General features: G+C 35.7%; 2 protein-coding genes across 7 annotated transcripts in view; one reads left to right on the forward strand and one right to left on the reverse strand.

The window, feature by feature from the left end:
* LOC145686485 (PRELI domain-containing protein 2-like) overlaps positions 1–17,495 on the reverse strand; it is a 35,983-nt gene extending 18,488 nt beyond the window's left edge. For 3 of the 5 annotated variants that reach the window (XM_081759839.1, XM_081759842.1, XM_081759843.1), the window contains exons 1-2: positions 17,353–17,495; positions 2,737–2,899 (exon numbers count right to left, since the gene is read on the reverse strand). In XM_081759839.1, the coding sequence (XP_081615965.1) occupies positions 2,737–2,869 (133 nt within the window). In that variant the 5' untranslated portion in view covers positions 2,870–2,899; positions 17,353–17,495. Of the gene's footprint in view, positions 1–2,736; positions 2,900–16,979; positions 17,134–17,205; positions 17,329–17,352 lie in introns of those variants that run through there. The other 2 variants (XM_081759841.1, XM_081759840.1) reach the window with 2 other exon arrangements.
* A 4,259-nt stretch (positions 17,496–21,754) lies between these two features.
* TrpRS-m (Tryptophanyl-tRNA synthetase, mitochondrial) overlaps positions 21,755–22,206 on the forward strand; it is a 48,653-nt gene continuing 48,201 nt past the window's right edge. Inside the window, exon 1 of one of the 2 annotated variants that reach the window (XM_081759844.1) lies at positions 21,755–21,994. In XM_081759844.1, coding sequence (XP_081615970.1) covers positions 21,890–21,994 — 105 coding nt within the window. In that variant the 5' untranslated portion in view covers positions 21,755–21,889. Of the gene's footprint in view, positions 21,995–22,046; positions 22,181–22,206 lie in introns of those variants that run through there. The other variant, XM_081759846.1, reaches the window with a different exon arrangement.

Below are 22,206 nucleotides of genomic sequence, written 5' to 3' on the forward strand. Positions count from 1 at the left end.
AGTTTTCGATATCTATTATCGTTTTGCTCTGATACCTGTTCACAAACGTTCGGACAGATAGACAGACTGTCCATCCTACATGGCGCATTAAAAAAAAAAAAGCCCATAGTTTTTTTTTACGCGGGATCCGCAACCCTGATGAAGTTGAGCATGCTCATTCTCTGCTTGCAACAGAAATAGAATCGTCTGAATGAAATTGCGTATGTGCGAGTAGCAGTAAAATGAAATGGCTGACGCAATACAAAATCCTACCAAATTTGAAGTGAGATCTGTCATACAATTTCTGAACGTTAAAGGACAGAATGCAATTGACATCTATCGGGCATTGTGTACTATTTACGGACCGACAGTAATTCGTGAGTGGAAATGTTGCAGAGAGTTTTGGAAAGGGTGTTTAAATATTCACGACTATGAGCGTAGCGAAAGGACCAGTGTTCAGACGGACGATCTGGTGGAACGCGTTAACGAGAAAGTGTGATCCAATAGGTGGTTCACAATAACTGACCTCGCCAAACAGTTTCCAAAAGTGTCTGCGAAAACAGTACATCGGATTGGGTTATCACAAACTGTGTAGGAGGTGAGTACCCAAAATACTGATAGACGCTCACAAAAAGCGAAGAATGACAGCTGCACGTGAATTTTTGACCCGCTGGGGGAGGATGGGAATAACTTCTTTTCGCACATAGTAAAGGAGAATGAGACCTGGATATCGTACGCCACTGAGGAGTTGAAGTAATAGTCAATGCACTGGCGGCACTCTGGTTCTCCTAAACCGAAGAAATTCACACAAACACTATAAACACCAATTCACAAAATCATGGCAACCGTGTTTAGGAATCAAGAAGGTGTGGTTCTCATGGAATTCTTGAAATTAGGACGAACAATTACAATACATGTGTACTGCCTAACACTGAATAATCTGAGATGTGCATTTCAAAATCGGCAGAGAGAAATGCTTCCCTCTGGAATTCTTCTCATTCATGACAACCTTACCCACACATAGCTGCTCGTACTGTTGAGGTAGTTCAAACATTTCGATAGGAACTATTCGATCATTCCCCTTTACAGCCTCGGCTTTGTCTCCAGCGATTTCTTTCTTCCTCTTCATTTGAAAAAGTGACCTGTATCGAAGCGTTTCAACAACTGTGAAATGCTCAAGATATCAGTTCTAGACTGGCTGCAATCTCAGGCGGAAGATTTTTACACGGAGAGTATACGGAAGCTTGTATCTCGAGGTTCATGATGACTACGTCGAAAAATAGCCAAGGTATATACTTGTATATCAATCACAATACGTTTCTTCTTCTATCATTTTCTTGTATATATATATATATATATATATATATATATATATATATATATATATCCCTGAGTTACCCGCGGTAGAAAAGTTGCACTAATGCCCGTGCACGGACTTAGAGATCGTGTTTTCTTTTTATTGCTAAAATTTGATTATAATGAAAAACAAACGTTGAAATCTATGACAAACTTTAAAATTACATAAAATAGCAAGTATGGTGGTGGTAATTACGTTTTACGTAATTATATGCTTACAATAATAGGTGTACTTAAAAAATGTCTACTAAAAGCTTGTAACTAAATATCTAACTACAAAAAACGACTTACTAGAAATAACTTATCAAAAAACATTGCTTTCAGGCCAGTATGCTCTCCACAGATGTATCTCTTGCATCTGACACTTGTAAATCTGGGTTTTCTGTTATGCTTCCACGAATAAAACGAACATCTTCCAGCATTACCTTCGACAGTTGCAGGTTGCTGATGATCTGGAACTCCAGCGGCTCTTCGAACCCTTATTTGCAGTTCACGAGGAAGGTTTGTCTTCGCTGCTCTGGGCTGGGAGGGGTAGAAACGGGAGGGGTGCTATACGCACTGGATGCACGTGTTGCCAACTTTAGCGATGTAATAACAAAAAATAACCTACGCCCGGAACGTGAGACCGTGCGCGAGTAACGCAGGGATATTTATATGTGCTCTGCATAAGACTTCCGATACTTATGCATAGTACAGTTTGAGACTCTAATAATGAAAAAGATCTCAACAAGAATGAGAATCAGCCGTCTAAGACTGGCAAGGGGTTTTACCGGTTTGCATATCACCGTTCCGAACATCCATAAACGAAATGAGTTACTTCAATCAGAAGGAAACAGTGGCATACGCAAGAGGGATTCGAGCATTACCTTCCTCCCTTGTGCGGATATTAAGGAAATATAAACATTTACTATATTACGATATATATTCAAAAGACACGCTTGTCTTGAAAGGATATCGAGATTGAGTGCTTATCCCACCAACATACATACACTTGATAATATTCTGCGTACGCCACTGAGCAGGAGAGTACGCCTTCAATCGATGCCTTTATGACATGAAATACTACACGCTGCATATCATAAAGGTAAACGAAGTAATTCATGTTGGGAAATAGTGCTATGTAAGAAAGTATACATTCAAAAAGGTTATACTAAGAAATTAACGAAATTAACACAACTTTTGAAATATAGTTTTTAAAAAAATAAAAAGTATTCTGTAACAAGAAGGATGTTTGGCACAATATTTTAAACTTAATAAAACCGAAAAATCTTGAAAATTTGCACAGGATAAATACAGACATTACAAACCATACTTATATCTCTATAACATGGTAATCAAAATACTAAGAACAATAATTCTACAAATCTTCCAAAAATTAGCACGTATGTAGTAGCAGCTTACCAACTTTTCTCTCAACTTCTTGCACTGATAACACATGTTCCTCTTCTCTCGTTGGATATTTCGTTAGATGTGTTTTCATGACCAATTCCACTGGATAACGATATACATGAGTCATCATTAGATAAGCAACCATGGTCTTAACGCAATCAATTCAGAGATCTGCCTGTGATTTAAAAATAATAAAAGTAAATAAAATGTTTATTTGAAATAATCAAATCTAATTATACAATGAAGAAACAGATGAAAATTCTAAACCTTGCATGAAATCAGTCTAATGATTGTCAGTCTACACTATTTAAAAAAAATGTATGGATTATTGTATTAAAATGGATTAAAATGTAGGCCTATTCAGATAATGCAACGAATTACCTTATTCAAAATTACTTACTTGTTACGCTCCAAATTCGTGAAAAATAGCTCTCATTCTAGATACTTCAAACTCCTTATTTCTTTATCAACACATCCTGAGGTTACGAACACTTTCAACTAGTTTCCCTGTTACATCCTTCATTTAACTACTATTGGAAGAATAACGAGTATTCAATATGTGAAAAGTCACTATTTTTGTGATTACTTCATGTCCATTTCTCTTTCTACTAGTGAAAAAGAGCCTACAAAATGAAGATGGCATTTCAATAGGAAGTAGAATGATTAGGTGTATAGAGTTTGCAGATGATATGGCGCTTATTGCAGAATCTGAAGAGAAAATCAATAAGATATTAGAAAACTTGAGGAAGAGCTTTGAAGAATATGGGATGAAAATATATGTTAGAAAGACAAAAGCCATGGTAACTGTAACCAAGTGGTCGGTCTCAAATATAGAAGTAGGAAGAGAGAAAATAGAACAGGTGACTAGTTTTCGATACCTCGGTAGTATTATTAGTAATGATACAAAGTGTGAACGTGAAGTAAAAGCAAGGATTGGAATAGCAAAAGAAGCCTTTACGAGGAAGAAAACACTATTTTGTGGAACTCTGAATAAAGAGTTGAAAAAAAAGACTCATAAAATGCTTCGTGTGGAGTATTGTTCTATATCGGTCAGAAACACGAACATTATGCAAAAATGATGAAAAACAATGGAAACTTTCGAAATATTGGTGTGGAGAAGAATGGAGAGAATTAACTAGGTCGAACGGAAAACGAACGAAACGGTGTTAGAAATGGTGAGGGAGAAAAGAACAATTTTATACATTATTAAGAAAAGGAAGAAAAACTGGTTGGGAGATTGGATAAGAAAGAGATGTATTCTGAGGGACGTGCAAGAGGGTCTGGTGGCAGGAAAGAGAGGGAGGGGGCGAAGGAAGCTACAATTATTGGACAATGAAAGAAAAGAAATGAAATATTTAAGTTTTACGTCCCACGGTTATGCCAGTGAGGCTAAAGGAGACGGTGATGATGAGAGATGAGTGAAATGGTGGAATGAAGAAAGTGGGGAGAACCCCGAGAAAACTCACGAGAACGGTGTTTGTCCACCACAAAGTCCACACGGCGCGAGCTGAGATCGAACCAGGGACCCAAAGCACCGGAGGTGAACGCTCTACCATTGTAATTATTGGACAATATCGGAACAAAAAAATCGTATGTGAAGACGAAGACGTTAGAGGAAGACCGTGGAGTATGGCAGCTTCTTGGTTGCAGCAAGTGAGCTGCCAATAATGGCAGAATACCTATGATGATGATGACCATGTTCATTTACTACTAAAATTTGTAAAAATATACCTTGTTAGCAAGGGTGGCTTTCAATGATTTCTTAAAAAAGAATCATACTTCAGTCCTAGTTCTGAATAATCTTATGTCCGGGAATCATTAACGAAAAAAGAAAATACTTAGATAAATACATATACTATGAAGAGTATTTAAACTGAAAAACACATATTTAGATTGTTTATTTAAGAAAAAAAAGTAATTACTCCAAAGGCACCCAAAATTAACTAACTGTTAACGTTTCCGCAAAACGTTAGTTACTTCCTCAGCACATACCCTTTCAGAAAACAAACCTTATATGTGGAACTACTACTACGAGGGTCTGCTGATAAGTTCTTGGCCCGACCCCCCTTGCACTACCCTGATGTAATTGATGTCATGTGAAATGTTGATCTTTTATATGTTTAAGTACCAAATTTCACGATTCTACCATAAACGGTTTTTATTTTACAGGTAATTGAATGGACCATGGCGGAGCCAGATGTCAAATTCACCAAAGAGGAGTTGCGAGGTGTAATGAAGTTCATCTTCCTGCAACAGAAGTCGCCCAAGGAAATCCATGGTTGCATGCTAGACACATTGGGTAGACAGTGCCCTTCATACTCCACTCTGAAGAAATGGTGTGCGAACTTCAAGCGTGGTGAATTTTCAACAGAAGATGGTGACAGGTGTGGCAGGCCAGTGTCAGTGTCAACTCCGGAAAACGTGGACCAGATTCATGACCTGATTTTGAGCAACAGACTGATTTCGCTTCAGGAGATAGCTGACAATGTGCACATATCCAAAGAACGTGTTGGGTCAATAATCCATGATCAGTTGGACATGCGCAAGCTTTCTGCGAAATGGATTCCGAAATGTTTGAACGCGGATCAGAAACGCGAACGTGTGAGATCATCGCAGGTGATTTTACGGCATTTTGCGAACTACAAGGACGATTTTTTTAAATCGGCTTGTTACCCAGGATGAAACGTGGTTGCATTACTTTGATCCGGAAACCAAACAGCAGTCATGCGAGTGGCGCCACTCAGGATATCCAAGGCCCAAAAAATTCAAAGCACAAAAGTCCGCAGGGAAGGTACTTGCCTCAATATTCTGGGATAAGGATGGTGTTTTGCTCTCAGACTACCTTTCAAAGGGCCAAACCATAACTACAGAGTATTACTGCAGTTTGCTGGGTAAGGTAAAGGACGCTATTAAAGAAAAGCGCCAGGGAAAGTTGACACGAGGTGTCTTATTCTTGCAGAACAATGCTCCCGTCCACAAGGCTAGCAGAACAATGGATTTTCTGAGGGACCTAGGGTTTCAGTGCATTGACCACCCACCTTACCCGCCAGATCTTGCCCCTTCTGATTATTATCTGTTTCCAAAACTCAAAACAGCACTGAAAGGACAGAAATTTCACAGTGATGAAGATGTGATAACAGCTGCGGAACAGTTTTTTTTTCAGACCTTAGGTTTTTTTTTTTTTTTTTTTTTTTTTTTTTTTTTTTTTTTTTTTTTTTTTTTTTTTTTTTTTTAATGGGTTGGAGAAGTTGCAGCATCGAAGTGCCAAGTGTGTTAACCTTCGAGGCGACTATGTTGAATAGCTTCACATTTCATGCCTGCAGCTCAAGTCATTCTGGGTCGGGCCGAGAACTTATCAGCCCATCCTCGTACTTCGAAGGCTACTGTACTTCAGTTTGAGAAAAAAAATTAAAATTGTGCTCTGAAATGTCTTATGTTAATCAGTCACCAAATTTTTTTCTAACTGTGACTTTAATTTGCTACAAATTTTTACAATCTGTAAAAATTCGCTTGAATTTTATTGAAAATTCGATCTAATATTTCGTAAAATAGATACATGGAGAATGCACTGTTACAATTAACTTCTTTAAAAAGTTGGCTCTCCGAAAAAACCTGAGTATTCCTTATATATTAAAAGTAAGAACCTTCAGCTCTAGTTTAAGGAATACTCAGGTTTTTACGAAGACTCAGCTAAACGAGTAAACAAGAAAGGACTTAATTCTCACAGCACGTTTTGTGCATCTATTTTAAGAAACAATTTTTAAGCTATTTTTTTAAGGATCTAAAACCTTTTAGTAAAATGTACTCAATAAAAGGCACAATTAAATTAGTGATTGATTACGTAAGACACTTTTTCCAAGACCTACGTTTAATTTTTCCTCCACTCAAACATTGTAACCGTCGGAGTAAGGGTGTAGTCTTTGAATATACAAGCCAGGAAATAAAAAGATTCTTTGCGTACAGTTCTAATAGGACTAATTTCATTCAATCAATTGTGTTATTAGTAGACTGATATAAAAACTTTAGCGAAGCAAATAGGACTGAAAAGTAATTTCTTGATTGAAGAGCGAAGCTTCCTACCATTCGACTCGATTGGCATTTGTGTGTCTGCCCGTCCGTATGTTCCACGATAACTCGTACAACTTACCCATCTTAACGAAACTTGGTATTTGTTTTCCTACAACATGCAGAAATAACTCTATTGTTTGGGATTGCAATCCATCAAGTACAAGACGGGTAAAATCCACACCATGTTGCAAGTTTGCGCATGTACACGCAAGACAAATTTTTAATATAAACCACGTAAAAATTATTCGATATAACAAAATTTAATGTATATTTTCTTTCTGGCATGTAAATATTTTCACATGCTTAAGATCAAAATCTACCACGAAAGGGTGAATAAAAACCATCTGAATTTCAAAAGCACCGAGAAGTAGGAGTGTGTAGGGCTGTTCTGGGAGCGGACTGGGTAGCGTACTGCTTAACGCATCGGCACGGTACGCCGAAGATCCCGAATTCGACTCTCGGTCCAATCATACACTTTTTCACTATTTGTGTATTACTGAATTCGCACCGACAGAGGGTTTAGTGTGTAAAAATAAGTTTAAGTCGGTTGTTTCTTTCTATTATTAATATGTGGTTATTTTCATTTATTACTTATGTACCTTTTTTACTCTCTCTTACTTTTTATGTGATTATTTGACCTTATAACTACCTCGAACTTATTATTATTATTACTATTTGTTTTACTTTTTTCTCTTTCTTAATGACAAGGGTGAGGTGGTGGAACAACCCAGGATGAATCTCCTTCGTTTTAATAAAAGCATCTGAATTGAAAACTACTTCTAAAAGAAAGAACGAAATAAATAAATAAATAAATAAATGCAGTCAAACATGAAAGCTCCATAAACATCCCAAAAGCCGTACTTACCGTTCAAATAAGTATGAGAAATGATTTTCTCTTCGCCTTTGGCCCAGTATCACTCATAAATAATAATAATAATAATAATAATAATAATAATAATAATAATAATAATAATAATAATAATAATAATAATAATAATAATAATAATAATAATGATAATGATGATGTTTCTGGCGTTAAAGTAGCCTTCAAGTTGGCGATTAAGACTCCCAGCAACATTGAGAAGTTACTTTCAAGATACAAAAATTATTTTACAGATAAATTATCAATGTCTGGAATTTACAAAGCAATTTGAAAATGTAAGAAATTGTACACCGGCCTGACAAAGAGAAGTTATTCCACTAGGATTAAAACATACAAGTGATATTAGGGGGACTGTCAAGACACCTTCAGGCTTCATATCAGAGAACCAATGATGTTGAAGTACATCATAAAGTTTTTCGCTTATTGAAATGAACGTACTTCAAACTTTCTCTACGGAAACTATAAATCCAACGATAAATTTGGACAAGGGAAACCTTGATAAGAGATGGGATGGGATTACAAAATAATTGAGAATGTGGGAGACAAGTGTGCCCCCCCCCCCCCCCCGCTCCCAAGGAAATTAGCTCTACCAGTGAACTGCCGTGTTCCTACAAGATTTAGAATTTATTGCTCTAAATTTGACTTACACAATTACAAAATCTAGATGTAATTGAAAATAGGATCTGTGATTTGAGACTAGCTACTATATTTATCATAAATCAAATACTTCTCGACTTCAAGTTCCATTTTTCATTTATTCAAAAATGATGCGATTTAGTTATTCTGTCGGTTTTATCTGAACTGCCAATTCAGGCGCTTGCGCTAATGGCTCTGAAGATTTTTTCCATCTGTAAACTGTGAAATTATAATACATCACATCTTAAAATGCTTACCCTACATCTATCATTACTTTTCTACTCAACATCATCCATAAACAATAGTGTATTCTTGGAAGTATTTCAGCAATAAAAATAACTGTCATGTCAAGTGAATAGTACTGCAAGTGTAGGTTTCAGCGCATGGTTAATGTTATATATACTCAACATAGTTATGTTTGAAATTTGGGAGTAATACATGCAACTGCCACTTTCTTCTTAAGTGAATCCCCTTTGCAAGTTTGACCATGTTAATTTTTTCCACGTCTTAAGGAATCCAGAAGGTATTAATTGTTATCTGTATATAAGGTATCAAGGATTCATACATTGAATTTGTATATATATTTGTACTTATCTCATAGTTGGAAATAAGCATGTAATGTGACAGACTAAGCAGGTTTTGTTGTTGTTGTTACATTGAAGATGTTAACAGTAGTTCAACGTAACACTTTGTTCCTTTTTTTCAAATTTTAGGATGTTTGTAGGTTGAATTTTTAACTATATGATATACATCCAATAGTATTTTTGATGCTTAATGTATATTTTAAGACGCATGCTACCTAGTTCGCTTCCTGACCAACCATTCACTTTCATTCTTCATGTCAGCTATAGGGATTATGGAATGAGAAAAGCTCGGCTATATCCTTCATTTATCTCACCCAATATATTATCGATAATAAAATCGGGACGTCTAAGATAGACAGAATACGATGCTCCCAAGAAGAACGCGCGTAGAATGCGTAAGAACCAAGTAGGGAAGCATAAAAGAAAGAGATCTTCGGATAAGACAAGGCGAAAGACAATGATACGTAATTTCTAGCTTTATGTCCCGCAGTTTTGCTCGCTGTAACCTAAAGGAAACGGATAAATAATGAGAGTGAATGTCTACAAAAGAATTGGTGGAATGACAAGGTGGAAGGAAAGGAACACCCGGAAACCTATGGACACGATGTTATTTACCATAGGAGGGAAGTAATATAAAGCATGTCCATCACACGGAGGACTACATAAAGCAAGGTTTTAGGAAAAGGTGGTTTAGTAATAATTAAGACTTTATTGGTTGACACACAATAGCATACAATGGTGGGGTTTCATTTCTGCAATGACGAACTTTCGGGTTCCGAAAGCCACTGACTGAGTGACTAAGATACGTTATAACTAAGAGACAATCAGAATAAAATTGTTCTAGTTTGTATTTCCAGAAAATTGTAGTAGTTTCTATATTGTAAAAAATCAATCTAGTGTCCTTTTTCAAGGTTCACATTGACTTGAACCATATTACACAAACGGTTCTATACGTGTTTCTGCTTCAACATCAAGGCAAACTGTTCAACAGTGTATTAATCCGAAGTAACGTTTTTTAACACAGTGACGTATACTTTGAAAATTAACTGTAATACAGAAGACATGAACTCCTATACGTCTTTCCACAAAATTATGATTATGTAAATGTAATTAGTCCACTACCCACATCAATTGATACCTGGATATATTATTATTATTATTATTTAAGGTAATTGAGAATATTAATTCAGTCAGCAAAACTCCTATTGAGTCGTTAAACCAACGTTCATTTGCCAACACCTTTGGAAATAATAAGTTTAAGGTAGTCAAATACCACTGTATAACTTATCAGCACTTTTATAATTTATCGTGGATGCCTAAAATTCTGTACTAACTGTGAAACGAAAATCGGATTAATAAACTGAATTTAAAATATGACAAGTTATTACTGCAGTCCTCTCATATTGTATATATTTACAACAGTAATTGTACTCAGGAGAAATCTCGGAGTAATAAAGGCTCTTGCTTTCTATATTTATTTTTGTGAATATCTACTTCTTTAATGTGGATATCTACTTCATTAAACAGTATTTTTGAAATCAATTTGAAGATCAATCTATATTATACGTATTAGTGCTATTGCAATTCTTTGTGGAGGCTACGGTGGCTCAGTGCCTGAGCACTTACCTCTGGCGCGTGGGGGTCCCTGGTTCGATCCCCGGCCAAATAAGTTTGTGATAAACAACATCGCGTAGGTTTTTTTCTCGGGGTACACCTGTTTCCTCCCACAATCTTATTCCATCATCATTACTTGCGTTAATCATCCGTCTCGCATAGCCTAAAGAACATAATCATGAAAGATCTAATTCTTTTTTTGTACATGTCCAAAAAAGTCTTGTGTTTAAAAGAAAATGAAAAATTAAGAGTAGTACTGTAGTCATCCCATATTATATTTACAACAACAAATTTTACCAACAAGAAATCTCGGATAAGAGCAATTTAATATTTACTTATGAAATAGTACTAATATTATCCCAATCATCGTCAAAATTACCTTCTCCGCTTTATTTATTTATTTTTAATAAAATATGCCTTAAAAACGATTCTTTATGTAAGTGATGAAGAACTGTGTAAAAACCTTAGTGTCCTGTACAGTATGTCTGGCTTCTTGTAAATGTTTAAATAATTCAGAAACAGCTTCTTTATTGTCTCGAAATCTTTTATGTGCTCTTTCATTTTAATGTTGATGTCCCTTTTAGTTATAACCAGGCCCGTATTTAGGTAAGTGCTATTCTGTGCTCGAATACAGGGCGGCAAAATTTTGGATTTTTTTTAAAAGATTCGTAATAAAGTAATATTTAAAACTAGGAACCCTCCGAGTCCCACACAAGGGTGAGAAAATATGTTAATGTTTTTAATTCGCTCTAATTATACTAGATATTATTTAACTAGCTTATCTGATTGTTTTTAAAGTCATCCTCTCACACCTCCACCCCAAGGGGTGAGGATGAGCTTGAACTTCATGAAAACTGATACCGTTAAACTCAGCGACCTCGAAAACTATGAATTCAACACTAATATCTATCGTTTTGGATCATTTTAAAATGTCGCTGCCTCCCTGGGAAGCGAAGTATGACCTTGAAGTTGAGTTGGATTAAAACTGTCATTATTCATCTCAGCGACTCCAAAAACTATGAATTCCACTCTAATATTGGCCGTTTTCGATTATTTTTAAAATGTTCCCATGTTATTCTTATGGGGACTTTGCACCCTCATATCTCAGCTCAGGTATGACCTAGTTACCTAGAACAGATCATCTGGATCTTTTCTCTGAGAGCTTTAAACCATATTAAACTTTCGTATTTCTATCTACTATGGTTTTCGAGTTAAAAAGCGCTACAGACAGACAGCTTATTGTATTATTAATATAGATGATATTAAATCATTACTGACGGTGAATAATGTAAACAATTATTTTTCCCTATCATCTATCACCAATAGTTCTTGGTGTCTCACACTGACGTCCCCTACCTTCGGGCAGAACACCACATCTAATCATCATTGAAAGAATTAGGCCATTTAAAATTACGTTGTAACTCTCGCAACTTGTAATACCTTAACTGCTACTCAACAAGAGCCTGTATGTTTGCAAGATCAAGGCTTGTTTCTTTGTTTGAGAAATAAGTTTGTGCGAGGGACAAGTGTTCCTTTTCGTGTAAATGTCACTTTCAGCTGTTCGTTTATTTTGACAAAATTGTAAAGTTTTGCACTTACGCCCTTACACTGTAAACATATTTGTATTAACTTCTAGTGCTTTTAATAATAATGTAGTGTATGTTTCAGTGCTTTATTTCAGATCTTTTCATAACTGTGAACATAATGAAGAATACATTGTAATAATTTAATATTCTTTTTTCTTATTTTTGTTATAATTATAGGTTTCTATTACTATAATTTTTTTAAGTTTTGATCTAGTGAATGCTTCAAACTAGACCGACGATAGTTCACGTGTTTTATTTTGTGGGGTCAGCGATTTCTTGGCGCAAATATATTCAGTTAATTTCCTCGTAACCCTTAAACTAATGTAAAGACCACATTTTTTTCGGAACCTCCTTCCGTAATTAGAAAGGAACTGCTTCCATCCCGTATTGCCTCGCTCAAATTGTATCCAATTAGCATACTTCGAATTTGGATCAAAGAGGGCGTGAAAACTGTGATCATTGCTATATCAAAACAGAACAACTTCGTCACCACGTGAATATAATCCCTACTCCTCACCCTCCTTCCCACTCAACTCTATCTCTTATCTTTAGAAAATAAAGAGTTTCTAAGAGTTTCCAAGAAAACCATTTGGAGGCAGCTTGACTTTATTTTAATACCAGAGGTCACTTTTATGAAGATTGGGACAGCGCATGGGACACCTTGAGGAAAAATCGCTACAGGCTCAGAGTACTGGCTTCCATTATAGAAGGGATTCTCGGAAAACTCGATTCCCACCCCCACCCGAAAACGCAAATATTTTTAAAAAATTTAGACATCATTCGCGGCAAGAACCTGCCGAAAAGCCGTTTGTAAGATTTTTTGAAATACAGTACATGAAAAGCAGTTGTTTGCTCCAATGAAGTGAGTATATTATTGATCGAATATAGCGTATACCCGCGTACTGCCTAAATTCTAGAAGGCTATACGATAGTTTCCAAAAATCAGAGGCAGGTATACGCCGTATACCCTCCATTACATCCCTGTCTATTTGGCAGGCATACTTCCAGGATCATATATTTTAAAAGTTCATATATTTCATATATTTTAAAATAATTAAATCGGCTTTTGCAAGCAACCTCTCATCCACTTCCCATGGACAAATTGACTTGATGTTTTGCAGATTGATATATGTATGAACACTACACATCTATTGGTTTGAAATTTCGCGAACATTGACGTATTGAACCCAATATGGCCGATCAAAATGTCAATGTGTCAACGACTCGAGTCTAGAAAACGAATTGTACTAGGGAAGTACAGTATCACTAGACGTGTACGAAAAACATTAAACAGTTCTAAATATCGCTATCTGAAAACCAATATGTCTGAACAAAATCCTGAACCAAACAGCTCGTACTACAAAAATGAAATTTGGTGTAAAGGTCCATTACCACTAGTAGGTGAGGAAAATAATACAAATGGATCATAATTTCTTCATCGTGTATCCAATATAGCCGCGAAATACGCATATAAAATATACACTGTAAACAGTTCAGGTGGTTTCGCATAAAAATTACCTACAATTCACTGGAACAGATTTTGCAGGTGAAATGCCAGTTAAGTTAAAAATGTTGCCAGTTCCTGTGTTATCTGTTTGAAGTGTTACACGCAAACATATACTGGTACTCTTCATTTGGGAAGGTCTAGAACGCACTAGCCACAAACGTCCTAGAATACGCGTCTTAAAGTTTGCAAACCATATATATAACAAAAATCGCCCTAGCCAACACTGGCACCGTGGCTACACAGATAACATCGTGGTTTACGGTCCAAGGATCCTATGTTCGAACCCGGCGAAAATCGAAATCAGATTTTTCGTTACTCACGTAATTATTAATTATTCTATATATTGTTACAGCAAACTAAATATGTATTGGTCTATTTATCATTCATGGAATGTTTCTATTGAAAGTCATGCAACTATACCGATGAAATTACGGCACATGTTTTGGTGAAATTGTGGCGTCAGAGTGCCATATATTTCACCAAAATTTGACGGTATAACTTGTAGAGTGTATAAAAATAAGTGTTAGGTTAAATGGTGTAGATACAGGAAAGAAAGTAGAGACTGTTTGTAGTCAATGGTGCGCTACGGAAGTACATATTAGGTGTTACATGTACTCTCGCAACAATCGGGAATATATGCTCGGAGAAGAAATCTAAAAGGCACATATATATCAAAGGTTATAACAATTGTAAGAACTATAAAGGTATTCTAGCACGTTTGTGGATAGTGCGTTCTAGACCTTCCCAAATGGACAGTACCGGTATATGTTTGCGTGTAACACATCAAACATGTAACACAGGAACTGGCAACTAACCTAACTGGCATTTCACCTGCAAAATCTGTTCCAGTGAATTGTAGGTAATTTTTATGCGAAACCACCTGAACTGTTTACAGTGTATATTTTATATGCGTATTTCGCGGCTATATTGGATACACGATGAAGAAATTATGATCCATTTGTATTATTTTCCTCACCTACTAGTGGTAGTGGACCTTTACACCAAATTTCATTTTTGTAGTACGAACTGTTTGGTTCAGGATTTTGTCCGGCCATATTGGTTTTCAGATGGCGATATTTTGAACTGTTTAATGCTTTTCGTACACGTCTAGTGATACTGTACTTCCCTAGTACAATTCGTTTTCCAGACTCGAGTCGTTGACACATTGACATTTTGATCGGCTATATTGGGTTCAATACAACAACATCAGCGAAATTTCAAACCAATAGATGTGTCAGAAAACATTACGTCAATATGTTCATGGAAAGTGGATGAGAGGTTGCTTGCAAAAGCCGATTGGCATGACCTTTGCCCAGCCATATTGGATTTATCCTTTGCTATCGGCCCGACATATTTTACCAGTATTCCTTCGTGGCTCTCCTCTATCTAAATATATGCGCAGTTTCCGGATCCCCGATTCTTGGAAGAGAACCTTTATTTGTAAGACCCCTCAAGGTTCCGGTTTTGACAACAAAATTTGTATTTTACTATTGGTACGGATTAATATATGGGTTCACTCGACCAGACGGCTCTAACAAAATCTATAGGCAAAATACGATGTCAAACACTTTTCGTAAAAGAAGCAGAGTGTGAATATAAGTAATTTCTGTCATTAGATATCATATTGAAATACATTTTCAATAGGAGTGAACGTATTCTAAGTGTAACTATTTACTGAAGCGGAAGGCGTAAGAATACAAGAATGCGAAAAAAGTGGAAATAAGCGGAGGGAATGTTCTGTTCGTGTTAGCAATAGACATTTGCGATGGATATAATGTAAACATACGATTTTATTACAAGGAATTGTGTGGTAAAGAGCGTCATATTATAAAGTTTTTGCAGCGTCATGGTATGTTGAAACGTAAAATCCACTATGCGAAGTGTGAAAAAGAAGTAAAAATTCAAAACAGACGAATTTCCCCTCGCAGAGGGCCATTTGTACCCTGGAAACCAGTGAAGTTTGAAAGTAAGAATTATTACGATTATTTAAGTGTTTTTGAAGGTGAAAACTATTGCGGATATTTTATGTATTTTTCCACTATCCTTGTTTAGGCGTATGCCCCCCTTCGCTGACGCGGCTGCTCATTACGGACGCACCCCGTCGCTCCTCTCTGGCCCCCCTGCTGCGCTCCTGCCCTCACTCGGTTAGATAGCATTCGAGGTTGTAGTGGCCACCTAGCACAAGTTAGTTCGTGGTTTATGTATTAGCTTCTCATATAGTGCATGCTCTGCAAGAAGAAATCGGAAAATGCAATAAATGTGTGAATATTTGGTAGAGCCGTCTGCTCGAGTAATGCCTAATATATTTCTGATACACATAACAGAAAATTTATAGTAATATATTAAAAAGTAGTCCGAACTCTTATGACAAATCTGCTACATTAAATACAAAATTTTCTGCATACAAAGTGCACTCTCTCAAAATTTCGTCTTGGGCACAAGTCTCAAGTTCCCTGTCAAAATTAGACTCATGTACAAGGATAGGATTCTTTGACTTCCTGTACCAATCATAGCATGAGTTATTATCATTACCGTAACTACCATCTCGTATAGCAATGTTATACATTTCGAAGATGGTTAATTTTGCGTTTAACGTTCCTTTCAGTACTGATGCTACATGACACGTGGATTAACATCTTAAAGGGGAACCCAAACAACATGAAGTTCCATCCGCACTCAAGGCGCGCATACTAGCCCTATAGCCATGAGGGAGGTCCACATATGACAATATTAAATTATCGCACACAAGGAAAGTAAAGCACAAACATTCTCACATTCTTTTGTAAATATAGCAAATTTTGACTATATCTCTTGATGAAAACATGTTGTACACTTATAAATACAAGCAAAAGGACAAAATTTGGTAAAGGGAGATTCAATCTTCAAATTTACAGTTAGCAATGTTTCGAACATTCATTCAATATTGTCAAATATATGTATATATAAAATGAAATCTTTGAGTTTTACATTCCACGGTTATGCCGGTTAGGCTAAAGGAGACAGTGATTATGAGAAATGAATGAAATGGTGGAATGAAGAAAGTGGGAGGAAACGAGAGAACCCCGAGAAAACCCACGCACACGGTATTGTCAAATAGAGAAATAAACCTAATTAACATATTGTTACAGCAGAAATACGACAATAATTTCGTGGATTACTAAAGAAGCATTGCCGTTCTGCCAAGGCGCACAAAGAATGGTAAGCCGATAATATTTGTAATTTAACCTACAGAATCTTGAAACCTTACTGAAAATGAATCTCGTCATACACCTACATATTACTTTTCAAATTCTTTGTCAAAACATGGAACTAATAATTTAGTGCTAAGCCTGGTAAAGCCTGATTTCAAAGAAAATAAATACAATGTAACACCTTACCGTCTCCTTTCTAGTACTCCTTCAAATACAGTTCCAACATATGAAAAAAGTATTAAGCTTAACGAGTAGCTGTTTTGCAACTTTGAACAAATAATGGATTGAAGATTATTTTTAATGAACTTTAGGCTTACTCATTTTCTATTTAGTTAGTTTTACAAACAATGACTAATTGTTTCAAACATGACAATGATCTTTGACAGATACTATCTTCTTTGTAAACACTTACACATTAGGCCGAAAAGCTTTCACGATCTGTAACAAATAAACTAAAGAAAGCTATTTGTTATATAATATATAATTAAAAACTCAACCTAATAAAAAAAACTATTATGTTTTATAAAAATTACTGGTCCACTTTATTGCTGCGACTCACATTTAAATAAAATGCAAAATTATCCTTTCCTGCCTATGATTTCACAAATCACTCTCCTAAACAGAAACGCAATACGTACTTCTTTTGTTTCGCAAATGAATAACAGCAGAACATCAATATTGTTACTTATTGTTCTAGAAAATATTGGTATTATAAGTAAAAGGAGGTAGCCCTATTAGCCCCCTTTCGTTGTTCAAGCATTGGTGTCCTCAGTTGCCCTTTAGTAGTAAGAGGACGAAAATTAAGGTTAAGTTCTGCTGAAAGCATTACATTATTTGTGTTTGTATTCCCTTGTGTCCAGCAAAAATCCTTGGAAAAGTCTCAATTTGTTTGCTTTGATTATGACGTCTCTAGATAGATGATTGTTAAAAATTATTATGCTGACATTATTATTGATAATTATGCTTTTTTCTTTTTAGGTATCAGTGAAAGGACTTACGGACATTCCTTACATATTTGTATAAGTTCATGACTGTTCAACAAAAACAAGGGTCTCTCTCGGATTGTTTTGATACCCCAGTAAAATTTATGATGAGCAACCTAAATAAGTCGTTACGGTTTGCGTCAAAGGAAACACAAAATGTCGATTTAGTTTACAAAAATTGAGTTAAAATCAAATTGATCATTCTCCATCCATATTTAGTAATTTCCATGATAAAATATTCTCCAAATATTCTCATGGGAGCAACATGCGCCGTAAAACCCGTCTGTGGGCAGCCATGCCTTGTCCTCACAAAAATGATCTCCGTATCCCAGGAAAAAAATATGAATACCCGCCAATTAAGATGATAAAAACAGTGCCTACACAGTTCTGGACTAAATAAAGCCCAGAAAAGCTTCCTAATTTACTTTAAAACATTTTGGAAGTACACTGTTAACAATTTTTTATTTCCAATGTTCTGCACTTACACATTGAAAAAGGATCTGAAGTTAGTTTCTAGCTACTTCTTTTTAAATATTCTTTTCTAGTATTCAACCTGTGTCAACCGAACAATTTAATTACTCATTCTACTCACAGCAGACGGTATACACAATACTCAGCAGTTTATTTTTCGAGTGTTAAAAGAAATCAAATTTATGTCACACTTGTCCCTTCAGAAATTGTCAACTCAAGAAAAGTACAACGCAATAACGAAGCTTTCTTTTGTAAGCTTAAATTGCTAATCTTTGTTTGACTATATGATATGCATCGGTTTAAGAATTATTACCATCTCAGTGGCAGAATATTGAGCAACGGTAATAAAAAAAAAAAATCTGTATTGAGAATAGACACACTCAATACATATTAATCACAGGGTTCTACAAATTCAATGCACACTTCACAATATCACCCGCTCTTCTGTTCCTTAACCAGAGGTAGTTATTTGAGATTGTAAACAAACTCAACACACATATGACCACTTCACTGCAAAGAAATAGATAAAAATTAGGAAGCGAGTGAATGTCGAATAACCTCTTCACCAATAACCAGATATGTGAGAAGGCTCTTTGGCGCCTTAAAATTAAAATTAACTGGTTAGCCCTGCTTTGAAGCAAGGGGACATTGAGACAGACTTCGAGGCAAATTGAGGTCAAAATATTCACTTTGGAAAACCTGTAAATTACTGCCATGGACACCCTCATAAAGCGATTGGAGTTCATCACTAAGAACACTTGTTGAATATTCATTTCATATACGTTTTGAGTAAAATAACGATTAGTTTTTATTCGTTAACGACTTTTTTAATGCTTGTCAATTAAAAATTAGCTCCTGGAAAATTTAATATATTAAATTAAAAAATAAAACTCAATTTATTGAACTCAAAAATAAAACTCAACTAATATTTAATCGTTAATTTTCTAACGGATAATTACCAGTCTGGTAATCACAGTAATTAGTACTAAACAACAGGGCAATTAGTAGTTAGTTGGGCTTCATACATTCATCTCTTACCGTGATTTCTTCTAAGATGTTTACAGACAGTGGCGCAGTATTAGAGTAGGCAGGGTAGGTATTGCCTACGGGCGCTGGAAGTTTCGGTATATTAGGGGGCGCCCCAGGTTTTTAATGAAAAAGAAGCAAATTATATAAATAGAGAAGCAAGTTTCGCGGTCTTCCTTTCTGAACATGGTAAGAATAAAAATTCCTGCTCACTTCACTCGCAGTTTATTACATTTGAGTATCAAATTATTGGCATTACTGTAATCTCTTCGAGATTATAGCAATGTATGATTAAGAAATTAATCATCCTGTATTAATACGATATCAGTCTTATATTACATGTACTGAGCTTACTAACTTTAAATAAAATTCCCCTGAGCAACAGGCTTCAACAGTTAATAATAAATTCTATTACCTATAAGATCTGGATTAAAACGAGTTAATTGGCATGATTATGAGGCACAGTACAATCGCCATGTACCGCGGCTACATAGAACCAAGCACAAGCACCAAGGATCGACATACCGGGCAACTGCCTGGGGCACCAACTTTAGCATCCCAAACTAACTTTCGAACATATTTTCTAACATCATTGTAATAAAATGTTAAATATAGGCTAGGATTGAGTGTGGAGGAAAGGGGGGCGAAAAGACACTTTGACCGGGTGAAAATCTTCCTTATGAATTGGACATCTCTGATCTAATAAAAGAATTTGCAGAAGTAAAAGTGAGAAAGAAGCACTTCTAATTTTGTATACAATTTGTAGATTTAAAAAAAAACCGAAAATAGAAAATGACTATAAGTGGTTTCACAAGATTTTATTATTTATTTTATAATTATGTAAAATCGTAACATACTATATAGATATATTCATTTGAAATCCTCTTACTAAAACTTGACACATTACTGTTTATTTATACTACCACTGAAAAAGAAGTCCGAATTTTACATGAATATTTTAATGAACAGGACACTCTGTCCAGTTTAATTTTAAAAGACATACCACAATGATATAAAAAGAAAAAAGGTGAATACCGTCCTACTGATAATTTTCGGTTTATGGCCGTTTCTACGCGTACGCATGTTATAGATGCTTCATGCATGGAGCCTATTCGATGGATCAGGGGGGCACTACATATTTTGCCTACGGGCGCCAAAGACCATCGTTACGCTACTGTTTGGAGAACCCTGCGGAAAGTCGTGGCTGGGCTTTTTCGATATAAATCTTGGATAACAGTACCAATCTGTCTCTAAATATGAAAATTAGCATTCCACGTTAGTTATTCCCTTAGTACGGCACTAATCATCATATTTTGTTTCCTAAACAACCAAGATGAGTATTGTTGAAAAAGAACAAGTTCATCCATCATGGCATCTAGATATAGGAACCATTAAACTTGGACAAGTCCGTTTTAATTTCGAAAATCCTCCTTGTAAGGTATACGGAAAACAATTTGTATTTGTAGAATATAGAAATATATGTCCAATGCATCTAACCTTATAATGGTTGTAATTGTTTTGGAGAAGAGTATTGTCGAGTTCGGCAGTGTCCGCCGTAGTAAACACCCCATGTATTGCTGTTCTGCAAGAAAAGGAAGAGAGTTGAGAGTGGGATTTCCTTTAAACCTACACTGCATTTACACGTAATACACTCCCTTCTTTTTCTACTATTTTCCTTATTCATCCTACACTTGACATTTTTATCTCACTTTTTCCCTTATTCAACTGGGCCTTCAGCCCTCCTTCACTGTTTGAACTTCTCTCTCGATTTATACCTCTTTCTGACACTTTGACATTTTCTTATCCTGGTTGTCACTTTTACCTTAGTGAGTTTCTTACAAAAATTCTCCTTAATGGGGCGTTTACACTTGGTCGATTTAGTCGCACGAATAAATCGACTCGCTGCATTTGCCACTAAATCGAAGCAACTAGGCCGAATCAGATCGATGAATGTGTTCAATTATTTCAACCACAGAAAATAGAACGTCTTTCAATTCAGTTGCTAGTCGATTAGTCGCCTTCGATCAACAAGCGATTAAGTTGAAGTCCCGTTTACACGGTCGATTAAGTTGAAAGTGACGTCATTTCAACTAAATCGAACGCAAATCGACTAAGTGTAAACGCCCCATAAGAGGTGTACAAAAGATAATTTGAGTTTCTGATGAAGCCTATATGTTCAGTTAGTTGGCGAAACTGTCACGCAGTTACTAGTTTATAATAAACATTAGTTTGCTCAAAAATTTGTAATTTAGTGTAAGATAATTTTATTATTGCACTAATATATTCGGAATCAGGCAATTCGATTCATTCGTGTCAACCTTCGCAGTTTACTGCTCATTAATTTTAATCAATTTATATTCGTAATCAATTTCTCCACAAGACAAGTTTTTAGTAATATGGCCGACTTGACTTTATAGTCGCGGCTATCATGTAAATAACTAATTTTGTTTTATTGTTCTTTGCTTTATAAACATATGACAGACGACAGCCGCCCAATAAATGCATGGAACAAATGTCGATAGCAGTTTATGGTTCATAGAACGAAAATAAATGTTTATATTCAATGTAATATAGTGTTTAAATAATGTAGCTTTTAGAGTAAGAATAGAAGAGAATATGACGATTTTCGGGTTGCAGCAAAATTTACTTAGTGTGTATGGGAAGAAAATATCTTCCTTATTAAAAGTGTGCGGAAGCTATAGAAGTTATTGCTCGAACAAGGTATCTTCTGTTTACGTTTTTAGTTTTGTTGTTATAGTGTGTCCATGAAGGCTCTCCACCCGTAGGTTTGAGTATACCAGGGAGCAACTCCATGTAATTTTAATTTATTTGATGCAGACACAGTTTATAGATCCATAGATGAAGTAATGGTGCAGTTTTGCTATACGGATCCACGGATTGTAAAATGTACGGAAAAATTACAGGAAGTCTTT

This window comes from Thermobia domestica, chromosome 5 (assembly GCF_964235325.1).
Source record: "Thermobia domestica chromosome 5, izTheDome1.hap1.1, whole genome shotgun sequence".
Classification (NCBI taxonomy): domain Eukaryota; kingdom Metazoa; phylum Arthropoda; class Insecta; order Zygentoma; family Lepismatidae; genus Thermobia; species Thermobia domestica.